The sequence below is a fragment of the Lithobates pipiens genome, unplaced genomic scaffold (genome assembly GCF_037356315.1).
Source record: "Lithobates pipiens isolate NorthernLeopardFrog02 unplaced genomic scaffold, aLitPip1_a1.2 Scaffold_16, whole genome shotgun sequence".
In the NCBI taxonomy this organism is placed as follows: Eukaryota; Metazoa; Chordata; class Amphibia; order Anura; family Ranidae; genus Lithobates; species Lithobates pipiens.
This window is the reverse complement of record NW_027507748.1, coordinates 319,566,696-319,588,455: the sequence shown is the minus strand read 5'-3', so window position 1 is coordinate 319,588,455 and position 21,760 is coordinate 319,566,696. Positions and strand designations below refer to the sequence as shown.

At 42.7% G+C, this 21,760-nt stretch overlaps 1 protein-coding gene across 2 annotated transcripts in view; it reads right to left on the bottom strand.

Annotated features, from left to right (window-relative positions):
• STK40 (serine/threonine kinase 40) overlaps positions 1-21,760 on the bottom strand; it is a 100,354-nt gene that overhangs the window by 51,705 nt on the left and 26,889 nt on the right. The window contains exons 2-6 of one of the 2 annotated variants that reach the window (XM_077481684.1): positions 16,339-16,457; positions 12,103-12,188; positions 10,058-10,201; positions 8,868-9,095; positions 5,270-5,322 (exon numbers count right to left, since the gene is read on the bottom strand). In XM_077481684.1, coding sequence (XP_077337810.1) covers positions 5,270-5,322; positions 8,868-9,095; positions 10,058-10,201; positions 12,103-12,188; positions 16,339-16,450 — 623 coding nt within the window. In that variant the 5' untranslated portion in view covers positions 16,451-16,457. The remainder of the gene's footprint in view (positions 1-5,269; positions 5,323-8,867; positions 9,096-10,057; positions 10,202-12,102; positions 12,189-16,338; positions 16,458-21,760) is intronic. The other variant, XM_077481685.1, reaches the window with a different exon arrangement.

The window sequence follows — 21,760 nt, the reverse complement described above, 5'->3', positions numbered from 1 at the left end:
TTTTATTTAATATATAGTTTTTTTTGTTTTGTTTTTTTATCCAAATCATACATACAAGTAAACTGATTGGAGGTTTGTTTTGTTTAATAAATGTTTAACCCAGCTAGCGGCCGAGGAAGAGATTAAATGCGCCCGTGAAGCACCGCTGCCAAATCGCATTGCATGCGCTTTGGCAGTGGTGCCCATTAATAGCTATGGGCAGGAGTGGTGGAGGAGCCGCATACACCACTCCAAACGCGCTACTTGCAGGACTTTTTTTTTTTTTAAACATCCTGCCAGCGCATCGCCTCAGTGTGAAAGCACTCTCTGTCACACAGACTGCAGGGGAGCTGTTTTGCAGGCACTTTACAGGTGCCATTTTTAGCCCAAAAGCGCCTGAAAAACACCCCAGTGGGAAAGGTGTCTGTTAGATTTTATGAGATGAAGGGGAAAAAAAAAAAAAAAAAAAATCTGCATCATATATCGGCCATCGGCCGCCATGATTTCTAAATATCGGCATCGGCAAGAGAAAAACCCATATCGGTCGACCTCTAATCAAAACAATGAATCGGTTGACTAATAGATTATGAAAATAATTATGAAAATAATTGTTGTTCGTTAGTTGCAGCCCTACACTTTAGTTTTAGTCATATTGTAGTTGACAAAAAAACTCTAGTACATTTTATTCAACTAAAATCTAATGGGTTTGGTTAAATTGTAATGCATTTAAGCATTTCTCTAGAATTGTCAAACTCATTACAAATCCAATCACAGGTTAGTTTTTATGGTATTAAGATTTGAACATGCATTACAGACACAGATTTAGCCTTTGTGATATAGAACGTCTTTATAAATAAAGTTGCATTAACAGTGCGAAGCAGCGGGTACTTTGTTTTGACAGTTCTGATGCTTAACTCTTGGCTTTTCATTTTGTTAAATATACTTTTAGTAAACCATTTTGTGCACACATGCGTGGGAGATATACATGGTTGCGTTATAGACATACATTGGAAGCACTATTATTCAGACTGAACAGGCTGTACTCTTGGAGATGAATCATCCTGATTAAGCCAATAGTTACATACATATGCCCACACTACTCTATGGGGAACACCAGTGCAATAAACAGCTCTGATTTTACTTTTCCATTTAAACACAACTGGAAAACAATCATACATCTAAAAAGGAGGTTGGTTATGCAGGAGAAAAAAAAAACCCACACACACAAATTCGGATCCATGCATTCCATTACATCACAAAAGCAAAAATGTGCATATGATGATGTTACTGTAAGAAGAAGCTGCATCACTTACACAAGTGGATGCAAAGGCAACACAATACTTACAATAGTCATGTTTTGCAGAAATCTGGAACAGCTTAGTAAAATTTAAAAGCCATTTTAGGAAGCAAGTTGCTTCACTGTATGATTTATAATGGTCCACCATAAACTGCCAGCTTTCATTTTTTTTGAGGGCATAAGTTACTCATCTGGCCATCTGGTTTGTCCAAAAGACGTGCAACAGCTCTATATGAAAAAGGGCCAGCCTTCTACACACATGCATTCACTGCAAAAACAAAATTTAAAGTCGGTTGCAATGTACTCTCTAGTACAGGGTTTTTTCAACCAGGGTACTGTGGCAACAGCACAGTCCGAGTGCTACCCTTTGTTAGCCCTCTCCTTTCTGTAGCGCTCCTAGCTACTGCCGTAAAAAACAGAAAGTAGCTAAGGACATGTCAAGTGGCACCACAGCATTCAGTTTTGCCGGCAATAGTTGAGCTAGCTGCCGGAAGGAGGAGAGAGCTGTGCTCGCTCTGTGCATGGGAGTCAACACAAGGTCGCGCTCAAATCCCAATGTGCAGGGTCTAATTGCAAACCAAGGATATGTGTGCCAGCCACTTGCGCTGTATGGGAATGAAGTCCTGTGCCCGCCGCTGTCTATGCTCCAGGCAATCGTAGAGTGTGACTAGGAGTTCCGGGAGCCGCACATTAAGTCGATACCTGCTGTATAATGGTGAATGCCATTCTCAGCATGGACCGCCACTAGGCCACACCCCCAATATAGTGTCCGATTACTGTCCCCATCTTGCTCCTGTACAGGCATCATAAATTAGGGGTGGGGGCAGGTAATGGATCTGAGAGCAATCTTAACAGTCGGAAGAAAAATGTGCAGAAAAATGCATTTCAAAAAAGTTAAATTATTTGCATTATGAGTGAAAATAAGTACCGTATTTGCCGGCGTACAAGACGACCCCCTATTTTTCAAGTGAAAACATAGGTTTTGGGCAATACTCACGGTATAAGACTACCCCCCTTCTGAGGCAACACCATTTTAAAAAAACATTAGAACGATTAAAAAAAAACAAAGCAAGAATGCCAACTACTCATCCGCTATGCTGTGATATGTCAAAGTAAATCAAACAATAATAACACAAACAGAGATCTATTGAATGCCACAACTCTGGAAAGTAGAATTTTTCACTAACCAAACCTATACCACTTTTGGGTTACAGTCTATAGGAATAGTCCACCAAAATGCATTCAATAACCCCCCTGTCATATGTCCCAGATTTACCTGTCCCTCTTGGGTGCCTGGGACCTCAAAGGCAAATAGCAGGATGTATAGTAGTAGGAGATCAGTGAATGGATTTACCCAGGGAAGTATGGTGAGCAGTGTATTATTTTAATGAATACAACGCCTGCTTGGATTGGCAGAGGCTGTAGCATCATCAGCCCTTGCCTCTCTCTCTCTCTCTCAAAGCCAATCCGAGCAGACTACTCTATGTAGCCTGCTCGGATTGGCAGAGGTTGTTACTCCAATCCAAGCAGGCTCTGTATTCATTAATAGAATACATCGCTCGCCGGGATTGGCTCAACGGCGTATACAGTTTGTAGCTGAAGCCTCATATAGTATTAGCAGACATTTGGGGGCTGACATCCATCGGGCAGCATTGTATACCTGTATACCCGGCGTATAAGACGACCCCCGATTTTTGGGCATTTTTTTTTAAGTGTAAAAAGGTAGTCTTATACACCAGCAAATACAGTATTTGATCCCGTCAGCAAGATTTCTGGCTCCCAGGTGTTTTCTATACAACTAACAAGTTGAGATTTGGAGCACTCTTAAAAAGGAGTGATCCTAATCTTAACATGTTACTGCTATAAAGGACAACTGGCCACAGAAGCAATCAGATTCCAATCTCTCCACCATGGCCAACACCAAAGAGCTGTTCAAGGATATCAGGGACAAGATTGTAGACCTACACAAGGCTGGAAAGGTCTAAAAGACCAATCGCCAAGCAGCTTGGTGAGAGGGTGACAACAGTTGGTATGAATATTCGCAAATGGAAGAAACACAAAATAACCGTCAATCTCCCTCAGTCTGGGGCTCCATGCAAGATCTCGCCTCGTGGAGTTTCAATGGTCACGAGAACTGAGGAATCTGGCCAGACATACATGGTAGAATCTTATCAATGATCTCAAGGCAGCTGGGACCATAATCACTAAGAAAACAATTGTTAACACATTACGCCGTGAAGGACTGAAATCATAGAATGCCCACAACGTCCCCCTGCTCAAGAAAGCACATGTACAGGCCCGTCTGAATGATTCAGAGGAGGAAAACTGGGTGAAAGTGTTGGAGGAGGAGGATGAGGATGAGGATGAGGAGGAATGATGCCTATGACCCCATGAACACGGAAACATTATGCTTTGGGGGTGTTTTTCCGCTAAGGGGATAGGACAACTTCACTGCATCAAAGGGACGATGGATGGGGCAATGTACCATCAAATCTTTGGTGAGAACCACCTTTCCTCAGCCAGGGCATTGAAAATGGATGGGTCTTTCAGCATGACCCAAAACACACGGCCAGGGCAACAAAGGAGTGGATCAAGAAGAAGCACATTAAAGGTCCTAGAGTGGCCTAGCCAGTCTGCAGACCTTAATCCCATAGAAAATATGTGGAGGGAAACCTTAATGACTTGGAGAGGATCTGCTAAGAGGAGTGGGACAAAATCCCTCCTGAGATGTGTGCAAACCTGGCAGTCAACTCATTTTTCGTCTTTCCGTTTTTCCATCTGACCTCTGACTGCCAACAAGCATGTTCTGCAAAGGTGTCAAATACTTATTTCACTCATTAAAATGCAAATCGATTTTTAACTTTTTTTAAATGCCTTTTTTTCCTGGATTTTTGTTAGTATTCTGTCTCTCACTGTTAAAATAAGCCTACCATTAAAATTATAGACTGATCATTTCTTTGTCAGTGGGTAAACGTACAAAATCAGCAGGGGATCAAATTCTTCTTTTCCTCACTGTATTACCGTATATACACTCGAGTATAGGTCGATCCGAATATAAGCCTAGGCCCCTAATTTACCACAAAAAAGAAAAAAAAAAAAATGGGAAAAACTTATTGACTCGTGTATAAGCCGAGGGTGAGACATGCGTGTCCAGCCTACCTGTGTGTCCAGCCTACCTGCGTGTCCAGCCTACCTGCGTGTCCAGCCTACCTGCGTGTCCAGCCTACCTGCGTGTCCAGCCTACCTGCGTGTCCAGCCTACCTGCGTGTCCAGCCTACCTGCGTGTCCAGCCTACCTGCGTGTCCAGCCTACCTGCGTGTCCAGCCTACCTGCGTGTCCAGCCTACCTGCGTGTCCAGCCTACCTGCGTGTCCAGCCTACCTGCGTGTCCAGCCTACCTGCGTGTCCAGCCTACCTGCGTGTCCAGCCTACCTGCGTGTCCAGCCTACCTGTGTCCTTCTGCAGCGATCTGCATGTAAAAACATACGGCGGCCATGCCAGGATCGCCGCACCTCTTCTCCTCGTCTGTGACAGACGGCGGCCATTCCACTGTTCAAAAGCCACGCCTCCGTCTGTGATAGGCGGAACACTCAATTTCCCAGCAGTCAGTGTTCCGCCTATCACGGACATCCTCTCATCCTCGTCCGTAGTATGAGGATGAGCGGATGTCCGTGATAGGCGGACCACTGACTGCTGGGAAATTGAGTGTTCCGCCTATCACAGACAGGGAGGCGCGGCTTTTGAATAGTGGAATGGCCGCCGTCTGTCTGCACGACACGCTGATCGGGTAGACAGACGGCGGTGACTCGAGTATAAGCCGAGGGGGGCACTTTCAGCCTAAAAAAAGGGGCTGAAAAATCTCGGCTTATACTCGAGTATATACGGTATGTGGAATGTGAAATAACAGAAATGAAGCCATTTTTTGTTCAAAATTACGCACATTACAATTTTTACTATGGAAGACATTTCTTAACTTGGCTGGTTGATCGCTTACCTCTTGTTCAGCACCATATTACCCAGTTTCAAGTCTCTATGAACAATATTTTTCTAAAAAATAAATAGAAGGGAAGATTCTATTACAGTGGTGCAACAATGCTGACCATCAAAAAATCATTGCTATACAATCCTGTACAAATCTTTGAAATAATTACTACATTTTAACGTATGAGGTTACATCTTGGCTTTGGAAAGGTAACTTAACCAGTTCCCATCCAAGGTACTTCAAAGGACATACTTGACTTTGAGCGGGGATATCTGAATGATGCCTGAAGCTACAGACATCAGATATCTTTTAGTGCCTGCGATTTCCTACACTATAAAAATCATAGTGGCTGTTCCACCTCTTGATCGTTCTTATGGGCAGCCCCTCCACCCCCCTCCGGTGCTTCTACCAACTCACCGCTTCCATCAGTGGGGTCGGAGACAGGCCCCGCCCGCCCCGGATGGTGACCAGAGAGAGATTTCCATCAGACCAGATGGTCACCGGAGTTCTCTGATTGTTTGGAGGCCTGGCGTAATAACATTGCGCCCGGCCTCTGCATTCAAACAAATGGCCTTGGCGGGAAGCCGCAATAGTTAATTTTTTTTTTTTTATTTTAGGCTTCCCAGCCTAGAGGTGAGATGTGAGGTCTTACTGACCCCATATTTCACTGCAAAGAGGACCGATCATGCCATAAGTGTCAAAATAAATTTATTTATATATATATATATATATATATTAATATATATATATATATATATATATTAATATATATATATATATATATATATATATATATATATATATATATATATATATATATATATATATATATATATATTAGTCCCACCCACATATGAAAACTGTGTACAAACCACACGTGAGGTATCGCCACAACGTTGGAGCGATAGCAATAATTCTAGACCTAGACATTATCTGAAACTCAAAACATGTAACCCCGTAAAAAAAAAAAAATTTAAGCGTCACCTATGGGGATATTTTTTTTTTTCCACACCGAAGTTTGACGGCATTCCACGAGCGTGTGCAATTTTGAAGCGTGACATGTTGGGTAGCCATTTACTCGGCGTAACTTCATCTTTCACATTATGGAAAAAAAAAATGGGCTAATTTTAATGTTTTTTTTTTTTTTTTGTTTTTTCTTTAACCACTACAATACAGGGCACTGTCGCCCCCTTCCTTCCCAGCCAAATTTTCAGCTTTCACCGCTCTTGCATTTTCAATGACAATTGCACGGTCATGTTACGCTGTACCCAAATGAAATTTTTATCACTCTGTTCGCACAAAAAAAAGCTTTATTTTGGTGGTATTTATTCACGGCTGTTTTTTATTTTTTTGTGGTATAAGCGCAAAAAGAGGAAGTTTGGAAAACAAAACAATATTTTCTTTTTTCCATTTTAAAAGAAAACCAATAAAATCAAATTTTGTCAAAAATTTAAGCCAAAATGTATTCTGCTATGTTTTTGGTAAAAAAAATTCCATTAAGTGTATAATAATTGGTTTGCGTGACCACTGATATATGTACGCAAATGATCACGTACATATGTGTGCAGGTGATCACGTACATATATGTGCAGGTGATCATTGGAACATGTGATTTTAGTGGGACATATGTGGGGGACATGTGTTTTTTTATTTGGGGACATGTGTGGTGACATGTGTGTTTACACTGTAGGTTTATACTAGACTAGTGATCAGTGAGTAAAAAGCTGTAAAAACAGCTCATACTCGCTGATCCCCAGCCGGCTGCAGCGATCTGCTCTCCTCAGCGACGACTTCCGTGTGAGGAGGAGAGCCGATCGCCTAGCAACCGGCTGTTTGTTTACATCACATGACGGCTGTGATTGGCCACGGCCATCATGTGATCAGGAGGGCCAATCACAGAGCCCTCCTGCTGATCCGAGATGTGCCGTGTCCGGGTGACACGAGCGCATCGGGATCGCGCCGCTGAGTGGGCACACGCGATACCCCTCCTTCTGAAGGACGTTCCTGAACATCCAGTCAGAAGGAGGCAGCTCCCACCCGGCCGTATATGTACATTGGCCGGGTGGGAAGTGGTTAGCATGAAAAAGAAGAAGTGTTCGAAAAATTGCTGCGCAAATACCGTGCGAGATAAAAAGCTGCAATGACCGCCATAGTATTCCCTGTCATTTTCTAGCAAAAAATATTATGAATTTTACATGTAGGAGAGAAATGTCAGAATTGCCCTGGATGGGAAGTGGTTAAGTTAATACTACTATGTTCATTTCTAAATATGAAGTCGCACTGTAAATAGTGACAAATATGGTACTAAAACTTTATTTCAAACAATGAGATGGAAAACGAATCACATAATGTATAACAGGCCATTCAGAATGATAGTTCTCCATTGTGCAAATATAACACAAAACAACCAGGAATGGTGATAAAAAGTCTGCCTTCCACCTCCAGACAAACCTGCCACTTGCCGGCTTCTGTGGATCTCTTAATTATAGGTTATACACGCCTGTGGCTTGATACCCAGCCCAGGCCTTTGCACACAGCAGAGATCACAGCGTCTTCACAGGGGTTTATGGCTCTTACAGGAAGGTTAAAGCAGACGTTTCCCAAAAAAATAAAATAAAAGCACGGCTCTCCACCATACACGTTTCGTCACACATGATGTTGTCCTGGGGCACAGGCGGTGTGCTGATTCATCAGGATTGGCCAATTTAGTATTTTTAGCCTAACCAAGTAATATATACTTGGGTGGGTGGCACACAACAACTTTAATATTTTTTGGTTTTAGTTTTGCTTTTTCAAAATTGTACTTTCAAAATGGATGATTTGGATCGATGCCAAAGCCCAAAACGAGGTGTGGTTTTCTGTTGATTGGATATATTAACTACTAGGGATCGGCGCTATAGCCAAATGACGGCTACAGCGCGAACCTGCTTTGCCGGGACGACGTCTATTGACGTCGTCCCGTGCACGAGCGGCCTGTGCGCCCCGCTCTGTGATCAGCGAGTCTGAGACTCGCCTGATCACGGATCGGAGCAAGGGGTCGATCCCGACCCCTTACCACGTGATCAGTTGTCAGCCAATGACAGCTGATCATGTGACACAACAGAGCCGGTAAACGGCTATTTGTGATATTTGATAGTAGTTCTACACTGTGCAATCTGAATGGACAATTATACATTATGTGATTAGTTTTACACCTCATTGATTGAAATAAGGTTTTATTACCATATTTGTCACTATTTATAATGCCATCTGATATTTAGAAATTGTCTATTGATGTGCGTGTCTCACAGAGAAGCCAGTGGTTCACATTCACCGTTTTTGCATTTAATCACTTATTTGGTGTCACTTATTGTTTTAGGACAGCACAGTAATTACATACTATATACACAATACTATGTTCAGGTCGGTTACACTGACTGAAATCCGAGGGCGAGTTACATGAACGTGATAATGTAAGGGCATGAATGCAGACCTCCCAGTATTTCAATTGGGGTGCATCCTAATCTGCTCTGACTGGGACCAAACACCTCTGCCACTTTACAGCTGTAAAAAAAGACGTTAATATGAATGTTAGCAAAAGGCTTTTATATGCCAACTATTATAAAAATACCTTATGAAGGGCTTCTACCACTCGGACAACATCATAGAAGATAACTACTGTTTCCCGTTCCCCCAGTCTCTTCTCTTTGATGACATAATGCTGTAAATTGATTAAGTCTGCAGTCTTATCACTGAAATCATGGGCACAAAGACAATCCAGCACCAGACATATCCGTTTTCTCATCTTCCTCACTAGCTTGTTGGCATCCAGATCTTCTGCAATTTCACATGTCCGGTCCTGGGAATATGAAAAAGCAAGACTTGACAGTGAGAATGTTTCAACTTTAAGTAAAGCAAAACAAAGTGAAAAACTATACTTTTCATGGAGACAAACAACTTCTTAAAATGTGCCGTAAATGCAGGTTATGTTAACGTCACATCAGTGCATTTTCTTTGTACCTAATCTTACACATGCAAACTGCAGCTGCAACCTCTCAATGTAAACAGCTTTAAGTGCATAAAAGTACGCACACAGTGAATGCTGTAGAACATAGGGAAATGCATTTTTAAAAATTGTCTTTCAAACAGCAATATTTTTATACGATTTCTTGGCTGTGAACATTTGACTTGAGGTATCAATGGAACAGCAATGCTAAAAGCTATGCACCCAAAGCTACAATAGAAGGCATGACAAACAGAAAAAATAACCCCACAAAAAGTTATAAAATTATGGAAAAAGGTCAAGCTAACCAAATTCAGAACTCATGTCTAGGACACTGGAGTGGCTAGTTGCTCTTCAGGAACCAAGAGGCAAAATCATTTTGAAGTGAACATAGATTACAAACACCAGTCACATGCCTGGCAAATAAATCAACCTTCCTGGTATATCACTAGTTAGCAGGAGCTGGTTAACGTAGGGAGAGTGAGCCGCTTGGAGTCCGTGCGCGTTTTCCACACTGCAATTGTACTGCCCTTGCAATCTGCTCTAGGTGCATATTTAACGACATCTCAAATGTCGGTCACAAATGCAGTTTCCTGCACCCGATTGCACAATACAAAAAAGGGACAATGTGGTTTGGTTAAAATATGCTATGACAAATACCAGGACTTAATAGAGGAGACACTGCTGTCTGAGGTAGAACCTGCTCTAGAATATAGAGAAATTTTTCTTTTCTGCAACAGAGGCAAAAAAAAAAAAAAAAAAAAAACCCCACACACCATTTTTGCCTAAAGGCAAACACTTAACTGGTATTGCTTTACCTGGAAAAGACCATGGTGATGGACCACTCCATCCTGATTGTGAAGAAGAGATAATAAAGAATATTCAGTATGCAGCAGCATTTTGCCTTGTCTCTCTTCCTGTGTCTCCCCTGATTTGTCGGGTCTTTCCTCCAAGCTCAGGATCTGACAGGAAAATATAAAATCACACATTAAATTAAAACAGAGTTGAAAGGCTAGGCTAGTATGCTCAAACAAGAATAATAGCATAACGTGCATAACTCCAATCTTTGCGTTGAACATACAAGAAGTTGCAGACAGAAGAGTGCTCACAGCAGCCAATACTACACTTGCTCTGGGCGGTCAAAATTCAACACAAATCTAGTACCTGTACATTTCTTTAACGTCTCATCTCTACACGTCATCAACTAACCAAAGGGTGGACCTTTGGGTTGTGTGTGGGTGTGCAGAAGACGTTGCAGTACCCAGTCTTATTTAGTCATGATATTGTTAGAACGGGTCACAAAAAAAAAAAAAAAAAAAAATGGGGGGTTATTTTACTTTTATTTTTTTAAATTGAGTGCTGCAACTTCACTGTCAAATTTGACTACATATGTGGAATCTTGAATGGGTTTATTTATATTTTCGTTTTGTCATATCAGTAAGAGAACCTGAGACATTTAAATCAAGTTTAGACATGAAGATACGAGTTTAAATTATAGATCAGAGGCATTACGTAGCCTCCTCCTGTAGCGCCTAAACTATTATTTCACTCCCACACACACACAAAATGTCATATCAGACCCCCCTGATCTCTTATAAATAGGATAAGTTAAACTGCAGTGCAAGTTACAATATAAAAAAAAAAAACACACTAAACAGTCATCTGATCACTTCACAAATGGTAAATGTTATGCAGTAAGTTTAGAGACATTAACAGTAACACTAGCAAAGTACTGCAATTATTCAAGAATTGTGGGTGCAGTTTCTTGCACAGGCTCCTTAAACTTGAGGCGATGTAGGAGCCAAAAGGAGGAACAGCGGAAAGCAGCAATCAGCATACCAAGAGGTGTCACATACCTGTACCGGCAGCGGATCTTCAATGTGGTGGAGATTTAGGATACTGGCCAACAGAAAGGCATGTATAAATCATACATCCTCTTTTGTACAGGACAGATTTAACTTTTTTTTGGACCCCATAGTGACAGGTTCAAGTGACGTTAAACCCACACTGTTCCTTTTACTTCTGTATATGAATGATTACAATTTTTTTTTTTTTTTTTTATTAAAATCAAGTATCTTCTTCCTAAAAATCGATATACAGCTGTCACGTGATCCACATATTTCCCAGCCTGTCTGCAGGGAAACATAAGCAGTAGGATCTGCTAATCTCTGCTGCTGGTCACATGTAAAAAATAAATAAAAAAGGACTTTGGAATACAGAATAAAATTAAAGAAAAGCAAACAGTCTTAAATTGTCATACATTTATATATTTGAAATAACATGGTGTGGATGGATTTCTGCCATTGTCACGCCCCTCTAGCCTGTGTCTTAGAGTGAGGTGAAGGCTCAATCTACATGCAATATCCCCTGCCCCATTGTGTTTAGCTAGTTAGAGGGCATGGAGGAGGAGGGAGGCATGTGACTATAGTCACATGGGCAGGCTACTCAGATGTGATAGGGAGGAAATGCTCAGTGTAGAATCTCACTGAAAACTGAGCAACTGCAGCGTTGCCACCACAGCTGCAAAATCCCCAGCTAAATCAGGGACAAGAACAGAAGGTGGAGATAAAGAGCAGCAGGATCAACCAGGATTTTTGCAGAATACAGAAAAACACATCTTATAGTGACCGAGTGGGTATGAACAGCATTGTACTGGTAGTTTTATTTTTTTATGATGTGGGTTTATTGACACTTCTGGTAATGTTCACCTACTGTATTACCCATTTTATTTAGTGGGGCAAGCAGCAGGAGAGGTGAAAATGTACCTTCCTATTTGCAGGGATCTTAGCGACAGAGTTGGTTTAGGAGTAGAATGAGCAGCCTCACAGTATTGTGTATTTGAGGGCAGTTTCCACAAGCTCACCTTAAGTTGGTAAAAGTCATCTGTGCCATCTTTCCGTGCCAAGCACTGGACAATGCTTGGGACAGGAGAGTTTCCTAAACGAGGCCCTGCAGGAAGAAAGGATATTTTTAAAATATCATACATAATAACACATTTTAACCAGTTATGGGAGCACTACATCTGCAAAAAAATAATTACTGTATTTATCGGCGTAGAACACGTACACTCATTTTAAGCGGGAAGTTTCAGGGAAAAAAAAAAAAAAAAAAAAAAAAAAAAAACACACTTAAAATAAGGGTCAGTGCCCATCTGCAGCCTCACCAATGCCATCAATGCAGAACCCTCACCATTGCCATCAGTGCAGCCTGATCGATGCCCATCTGCAGCCTAGAGGGGACAGGGAGGGGGCGGGATGAGCGCTGACAGATTACATTCAGTGAGAATCTCCTATGATAGACAGAACAGTGGTCCAATGGCAGCCCAGGATATGAAACTTCCTATTACAGAGGCCGCCAAGTAAACAGGAAATTAACACTGCATGTAATCTGACGGCGCTCGTCCCGCCCCTCTCCCTGTCCCCTCCGAGGCAGCTAAAATTGAAGTACTGGCGTATAACACGCACCTGCTATTTGCACCCGATTTTTATTGTGAAGAGGTGAGTGTTATACGCCAATAAATACAGTAATAATAAGAAAAAACCCTGTCCTGCCCCTCTGCTGCTACTTGCTCAGTACTTGCCAATAGTTCCCGATAGTGAGGAGTGGCTATGAAAATACCGGATAGGAGATTGAGATAAAGTGGTTACTGTTGTATGCACCCAGGTTAAAAGTGAAGTTGGGGGTTTTTACAGTTACACTTACCTAGGTGGATGCAGCATCTGTCCCTCGCCAGCACTAACCCTGAGAAATGAGCGATCAAACACCGCCAAATAACTCCATTCAAACAGCTCCCTGAGCAGAGATGGTGGCTGTCAGTCACTGCTCTTTGCTCTAACCGCCCCCCCCCCCCTTCATTGTCACAATCTAGCCCAAGCCTGAAATGGCTCTGTGAAGTCAGCAGACAGCTGGCTTCAGCTCCCTGTCTGCTAAAAACAGTCATGGGAGTGCAGAACGAACTGCACTCCTGTGATCCATAGGAGAATTACAGCTCTAGGAGCTTTGGCTGTACTTCTCCTTTAAAAGGTCTAATTTTCTGGCTGTATAGGATGTGCTGTGCAGTCATACCCACTCACAGTAAGCACATCACTGCTCTCAGTTTACCACACAGTGGAGGAAATGCAACCAGGAGCCATTTATCCATTAAGAAAAAAAAGCTGCACTAGGTCACCCAAAGCAGAAAGACTCCAGTATGAAGTCATGAGGGACAAGTTTGGGAGCTCAGAATGAAAAAAAAATGGATTTTTAAAAACAGAAATTAAGAGCTTTTCTGGAGCAAGCAAGCAAAATTCTTGCAGACATTAAAATGGCACAGCTATAAAGCCCAACTCCAGGGGGAGGGGACACTTGCAGTGGGACTGCAAAGTATTGCATGTGTTAACTACTCATTTCCGTCTAGGGGACTTAGGCCCCATTCACACCCACTCGCTTTTTTTTTTTTTCCACGTTTTCCAAACAATGTGTCGTGCGTACAGCAACCAATTCACTTGATTAATGGCCTAAAGTAGCTCCAGAAACTTTTCAGGGCACATTGTGGCACGGTTTGTCACCCAGTAAAACACACATCTGTTACCCGCACTTGTTTATTAGTGGCAGCACATGAGCAACCCATGATTGCTGTAAATTTACAAAAAAAATAAAAATAAATAAAAACGCGTGGCAAACACGCACTATGGTGCGTTTTGGAAACACAGGTGTGAATGCAGCCTTACTTAAAAAGGAGAACTTCGTTCCCCTTAATTGTGGTCAAGCCACCTCCACAGGCAATTTTTGATAGTCCAATGCACGTACAGTTGTACTATTGAATGCACAGGAAGAGTGGTCTCAGGCTTCCTTCACCTCACCATCTTGCATGCTTGCGCAAGGAAACCCATGCGTTTGCTGATTTGCCAAAAGGTCCCGTACAGGTCCAAGGGCCCAGAAGAGACCCGCAGCACATCATTCTCATATAGGCAAGAAAGGAGGGAGGAAGAACTGCCCTGCAGCAGAGAGAAAAAACAAAAACATTTTTTGGGGACATGTGCCAGGTACGCGCAGTGTTTAGGGGTGAAGCTCTGCTTTAAAACCACTTATTTACCTGATCCCCTGTCTTTGGGCAGATGACATCACCCTCCCCCATCCATGCCTGGAATGCGCACCAAGTTACACCATAACACACAGCCCAGCATTAAAGCAAAGCATATCTGTAGTGGGACTTCTGTTTCTGCAGGGCACCACTGATGTAATATCCAAGATGGCAGCGCCCTGCAGCAATCTGGAACGGGTTTATAAAAAGGAACTACAGGAGACACTTTAGAAACAAAATGTAAATGCAAAGAACAAAAAGCTAAATAATGCCCTTATTTATCATATACACAGTATTTGAGATAATGATCTGGGGACAGAGTAGGCGGACATCAGCTAAATACATGCCAGGTGCATCAACAAACAAGGTGTTGAAAACAATCACAGCTTAGAAAGAAAAGCCTGTGCCCTTGCTTGCATACTATACAGCCCGCACCACTAACTGGCAGACCACGGTCCGGACCAAATGACAGTTCTATCCAGACTACAGCTCTGCCATCCAGCAACTTGGAAAGCCTCTCCCGGCTGATAACCTACTCCCCTGCTGCAGCCTCAGCTTTCATTATTACAGCAACTGGCAGGCAGAAGGCAAGGCACACCCAAACAGAGGGCGGAAACACCCAAGCTGGTGACTTGCCGGCAGTACACAGGATGGTCACAACAACCAATCACCTGCCCACAAACAGCAAAAGTTGGGCAGTCCAAGCACCTTATGCTCCCTGCCCACCAACTGCGGTGCAAGGTAAAGGTGAAAATGTTCGAGAGAGATTGGGATTGGAAGGGGGAAATGGGAGGGGGCAGGGAAACAAGGGGAAGCTGTGAAGGGGACTGGTATAAAATGAAAAGGGGGGCTGTGAAGGGAACTGCGATGCAAGAAAAGGAGGGGGGGGGGGGTGATCTGAGGCTATGTGAAGGGAACTGAGGTGTAAAGAGCGGGGCTGTGATGTGAAGGGGTGACAGAGGCCACTAGCGTGAGGGGAACTGATGTAGGGGGGGGGCGAGGACAGCGATACAAAAAGGGAGGTTTGTGATGTGAAAGAGGACTGTGTACACTGAAGGAAAGGAGACCGTGTGATGTAAAGGAGAGCTATGATGTAAATGGTGGACTTTGATGTACAGGGAGGCTGTATTGTGAAGGGAAGTGCTGTATAGGGGGCTGTATTGTAAAGGGTAGTGCTGTCATGTAAAGGGTGGCTATATTGTAAAGTGGAGTGCTGTGATGCAAGGAGGGTACTGGTATATAAAGAAGAGCACTGTGTAAAGAGAGGGTTCTGCAATTTAACAAGGGGGCACTGTGGTGCAAAGGGGTGACTTGTGAAATGGGCTGCGATATAAAGAGGCGGTCCGTGACATAAAAAGGGAAAACTGCAATGTGCAGAGTTGGGAGGATCTGCGATATCAAAGCACATAGCACACATAGGAGACTTGGACCCCTGCTGGAAGAAAATTTTACTGACCGGACCTCTGAATTTGATTTCCATACTCCTGCTATACAGAATGATCCTAGCTCTCTGCAAAAGAGTACTAAAGTTTTCCAAACAGCAAGAAAACACACACACACACACACACACACACACACACACTTTTTGGAATGCAGAGCTATGCATGTCTGACTCAGTAGGGGGCCCATGTCAGAAAGACCACTGCTTCCATGGAAGGAGCAAGAGTCCTTTCCTGCAGCATGCTGGCTGGGGGCATGCTTTACTACTTGGGCAGCTTTCCAAATTGGATGCAGCCACAATAGGAGATTTGTCCATCCACGCTGTATGTTGTGAACCTCTGATTATTTTCTGTTCAATCTGCAGCCTGAAAAGGGGGAAAAAAAAATAAAAAAATATCTACATGTGTGTATGGCCAGGTTTTGTTTCATGACATAGTAGTCCCAAGATACACCAAATAAAACAAACATTCAATATGCATGACAGGGACATTTTCCCATGCCGACACAGATACTACAACTTTTCCTGACTAACACATGCAACTCAGAAGTATTAAAAAAAAAAAACAACACACAAAAACACAAAAGACTGAAGCCTACCGAGAATGAAAGGACCTGCCCTCTTTGCATTACTTCCCGAAATACCGGTGCAGAGTGCCTTGGATCTGGCAGAGGTCTCTCCAGAATCCCTTTCAGATGCTCTCCTCTTCATCCTCTATCTGGAAAAGGAAAAGTGAGAGAAGACGGATGCATGGGGTGAAACGCTGCTTATTCATTTTGTTCACATGCGTGCCTTTTCCCCTTCAACATAGTTTCTCCTCCTACAGATTTTACAGTCTGTTCCTAAACAGACACTTCTCCATCTGCTTTCACCAGCACATGCACTGAATAGTATACAAGAAAAAAAAAAAAAGGCATAGGTCATCTGAGTTTTTTAACTCGTTGCTTCAAACAAGTCAAATATTGAAGTAACATGATGAAATCTTTTCATCAGAACAATGTCCAGTAGCCCCTGCCCCTCCATAAATTTTCCACCAAATAGGTGAAAAATGCAATAGCCCACTATACAGTTATATAGGATCAGAGTTCAATTTTCTTTGAGAACAGGAGTCCTGGCAGATTTATTAAGATGTTAAAAAAGGACAGCAACATCACCGCCTTAAAAACACTTATAAAAAAGGTATACAAAAATGCAATGTGTAGAAACAAATTGTTTGAAATACTACTGTATTGAAATATCAGAGCCAATTTCCCAGCAATTCTTTGATAAGCTTCTAACTGGACAAAAGAGGAAAAGCTACCCCTGTACAAACGGTCTACAAAAGCAACACCGTACATCATAGTTTCTTGAAATAAGACGCGTGAATAACTGACAGAAAGTGATGACATTGTTACATAACCACATTTGTTTTATTACACACTAATAATGTGACCTGCTATTCACAGTATTTACCATGGAGGACAAGATAATCTGCTCATCAGAAAACTGCAGTGTACGCTGACTCACATATGTTGCATCACAAGAGCCGCTGTGCAAACACGCAAGATCAATTCTCTCCAACTGCCTGAAGAAAACAACTCATTCTTACAAAACAGCAGAGGTTACATTTCACAAATAAGGTATAAAATAGGTAGGTTGTATTTCTGTATTCCTGTGTCTATAAATGCATTCCATTACCTTTTGGAGTTCCCAGATTCCTGCAGTGTGTACACTGATGCATCAAAGTATTTGAGGGTGACTTTGCACTAGTTCCTGGGTAAAAGGTATGCCCGAGTGCGGGTATGCATTTCACATTACTTTTCATGTTCTATCAAAAGTAACACTAAGAAAAAATAAAATAAAAGAAAGGATAAGCTAAACTACACTAAAACTATGCAAACCAACCCTCTGATCAAAATAACAGTCCCCCGCTTTCTGTACTGGTGCACTGAAGACAGGAGAAAACAGGTTTAGGAGCACCAAGGGGAAGAAGAAGGAAAAAAAAAAAAAAAAAAAAAAAAAAAAAAAACACGAAACACCTTTTCAAGAAAAAGGCTCATCTGTCCTCACTACACGCCACCTTTTTCCTCATCACATTGCATATTGACAATTTAGGTTTTAAATGGCGCCTTTATGAGCGAGAAAAACCCCACACACACACGAAAATGTAGGTCCAATGCTGCAAAACAATGCATGAACTAGGCCTCAATTTGTCCAGAAGTATGCATACAACGGAAAACCTGCAAGCTTTCAAATGCATGACACTGTACAAAGTAACATGACACCGATTATAACAGCATGCCTTGGTTACAGCAGCATTAAAGAAAGTCAGTCACTCTTAATATTTTCTTCTGACATACATTCTTTACATACAAGCCAACCTAAAATACCCTTCCAAAAATGAAATCTAAAAAGCCTCCTCTGCTGATCTCTGAGCGAACACAAAAACTTTTCACTTTGTGAAACTCTTCACATGCACTCCACTTGAAGGGTTATGAGTTAACGGGATAGTAACACTAACTCATGATTACTTTGTGTAAACTGTTGGCGATTCCCCCCCCCTCCCCCCCGAGGTTGCAGATGGGCACTGACCTTTTTTTAATATATATATATATATATTCCTCTGAAACTTCCCTCAAAGTGAAGGTGCATAGTCTAAAACGATAAAGATGGTATTTCCAAATAACACACCCGAGATGATCTTTAGTGGCACTCGGGGATTAGTTGAGGGCCACAAAAGGAGGAGAGGGAATAATTATATAAAATCACACACAGATAGCATGACCGATCTCTTTACCACACACAGCCACAAAGGCAAGTCTTGTTGGACAGTGTATTAGAGCTCGGAAAAGCACACTTGGACTGAATTTTAATGGTTCAAAGAATGTCAGGCAAAATGGTCAGCCACCACGCATGTTCATTGCATCAGATCTGGCCCTCCTTGAAAAAAGTTTGGACACACCTGCCTTATAGCCTTCTCTAGCTTCAGTATTGAAGGTCACATGATCACTGCAGCTTCCCACAGTGATGCACAGATCTGCTGGTGGGCGTGTCCAATTTCAAGGCATGCATGTCATGACAGAATAGTATAGACCAGGGTTCTCCAAACTATTCAACGCGAGGGCCACATTGTAGCTTTTACAAGTATTAGGGGGGGCCCGAAAAATAAAAATCAGTTACGTATAAAACATTTAAATGTATATATTTTACATGGATCATTTTTGTAATCAGTGTCTCCAGCAATATTCACATCAGTGGGGTCTCCAGCAATATCTCACGGATCGGATCATTTTTCAGATCAGCAAAAAAATTGAATTTGCAAAAAACTGAAAATTCCACCACCATATAGTCCCCACTGTAATATTGGCTAGGTATCACCAAGCAGGGCAGAGTATTGGCAGCCATCAGTGTCCCCATCAGCAACACACACGCCTCTGTATGAGCCAACTTCTGCTGCAAACAGGCCAGTGGGAAGGTGGGGCAGTGGGGAATGCAGCCTTTAACCTCTTCAATTATACAGCTTACTGACCCTCCCTCCACCCATCAGCAACACACACACACACACACACACAAACACCTCCGTACAGCCGTCTTCAGCTCCCAACTCCTACCCGCTGCTTCACACGCTGAAGGGTAGTTAATACAAACAGCGGGCGAGAAGAGGGGGACGTCACTGGTTGCTGGGACATTGGCGGTCCCAGGAGCCAATCATAAGCACGTTGTGCAGCATGGGCGGGTGTGCTGCTTAGTATTGCAGAACCTGCCAGCTGTGGGGCGTCCGGTTTAAAAACACAAGCGGGCCAGATGTGGCCCACAGGACGGGGTTTGGAGGCCCCTGGTATAGACCATCAGGCCCAGCAGCATGCATTGCTTCCTCCTTTCCCTGGCCGAGTGCAGTAACAATGGATGGGCACGGCTGTGATTACAGGTCTGTGTCTGCAGAGCAGACAGGAAGAGACCCTGCTGCTCTCTACTCTATGGGTGGCTGGGAATAAACAGGTTCCACTGTCTATTTACACCTGGCTCCCTCCAATCCGGAACAGAACGCAGTCCTTCTCCTCGGACATGGGTGGGTGTAAACAGACAAGTCCTTTTACACCTGACGGTGCAGAGAAATGCATGGACCATCTCAAAGTCTGCCTGAAAAACGAAAAGGCAAACCTGATCAGCTCACCCACATGAAAGGGCCATTAAAGAGGAAGTAAACTCTCCCACTCTGATGCTTCTTTTCATTTAGTCCATCATAATAAGTAATTGTCAAACTATAGCCACTGTAATTCAGCCCAAATTGCATATTACTTACTGTTTAAAGAAACTTTAAAAAATTTGTTTCCAGGGGTTAGGCAGCGCCATCTTAAGTATTGTTTTCTGAGTCCAGATTGGAGTGTATTTCTGCCATTACATTGAGCACTTCCTGTACCATTAACCAAGCCTCCTTTTCAATCCAACATTTCTATGGCAACCCCGCTTCCCTGTTCATAGCTGACTTGTTTTATTTCATAGTATTTACTTGTGTCGATGTCTAATGTTTGCCTGTGTGAGTTATCAGCTTCAGCTGCTAAGACTGCAGTAATGGCCAAGTTACACTGCATGTCATGTCACATAGTCACATGGTGTGTAGGAGAAAGCTCTGAATGATTCTGCAGCCTCCTGGGAGTTCAGTGGTGTGCCGTAGGAAGTAGCGGTGCAACGGATAGTCACCGATCCGTGATCCGGACAGGTCACCCTGCTCGGATCGGCACACACCATTATGACGGCCTTAGGAAAGGCCGCAGATTTGGCCTAGCTCCGAAGCTGCGACCATCTTTCTACACCCAGGCCGTTTACAATGTGATCGCTCAGTCAAATGACAGAGCGATCACTTGTAAACAAACCGGCGTCATGTCATGATGCCAGTTCCTCTCTCCCCTCTATACAGTGGAGGGGGAGAGATCAGAGGGATGCATCGCTGTGGGCTGCATCTTTAGTGCCCACAGCGCTGCTCTTTGACAGCCTACCCAGCCAATATTACAGTGGGGGAGATTGTGGATATTACAGTGTGCACTATGACAGTGGAATTTTCACAGGTTTTTACAAATTCAATTATTTGCTGATCCGAAAAATTATCCGATCCCTGACTCTGATCCGAGGAACGATCCAATCCGTGAGTTTTTTGATCCGTTGCACCCCTAGTAGGAAGTCCTGATAACAGATAGATAAGCACATAGAGAGTGTGCCGTAAATCAGGGGTGAACTGGGCATGTTCAGTGACTTCATTCTAAAAAGAACAAAAAGGATAACAATACTAAGCAAGTAAGGAGATATCTACAAGCAATGTTCATTGGGGTTTTTTATGCCGATTTACATGGGACAAAGTTATGGGAGAGGGTTTACAACCACTTTAATGTAGGGGATATATTAAAAAGGATAAAAAAAAAAGTTTTCACTTTATAATTATTTTAAATCACAGGGAACCTCCACGGGATCTCCTACATCTAAAATCGCAAATTAGCCCATTTGCAAGTGGGCATTGGTGCTGCTTAAGAAAAATAAAGAAAAGAACCCCATCAATATATTTGCTCCTCTAGAAAACCAAGGCTCTAAAAAAAACAACCCTTATATAATTTATCAGCAGACTAGATATTGAAGCCAGGGAGAACAAAAAACCCCAAACACAAAAAAGGAGACTCCCAGATTTCTAACCTCACATTTCTTTTAAATGCAAGGGAACTCAGTTATAATGCCCGCAGACAGCCGAGCAACCGAGATCATTGCATTTATGAGAGCACGAGTAAGAAAGGAAATGGGACTGTCGCCACATATTAAATCACCACAACAACAATTTAGAAACAGATGTGTCATTGATTTCTAAAACACATATACACACACAGATGTTCAATTGCCATCACCTGATGCCAAGGGACATGCAGTTCTGGGCACGGAGTTAAAAAATAAAAATTGCCCCTGCTATGGCCAAGCAGCAGGATTTAGAGCAGACAGTGGGTTCTCTTGTAAAAGCAATCCAAGCCGCCAACTAGCTCCTGGAACACATTAAAGTGGAAG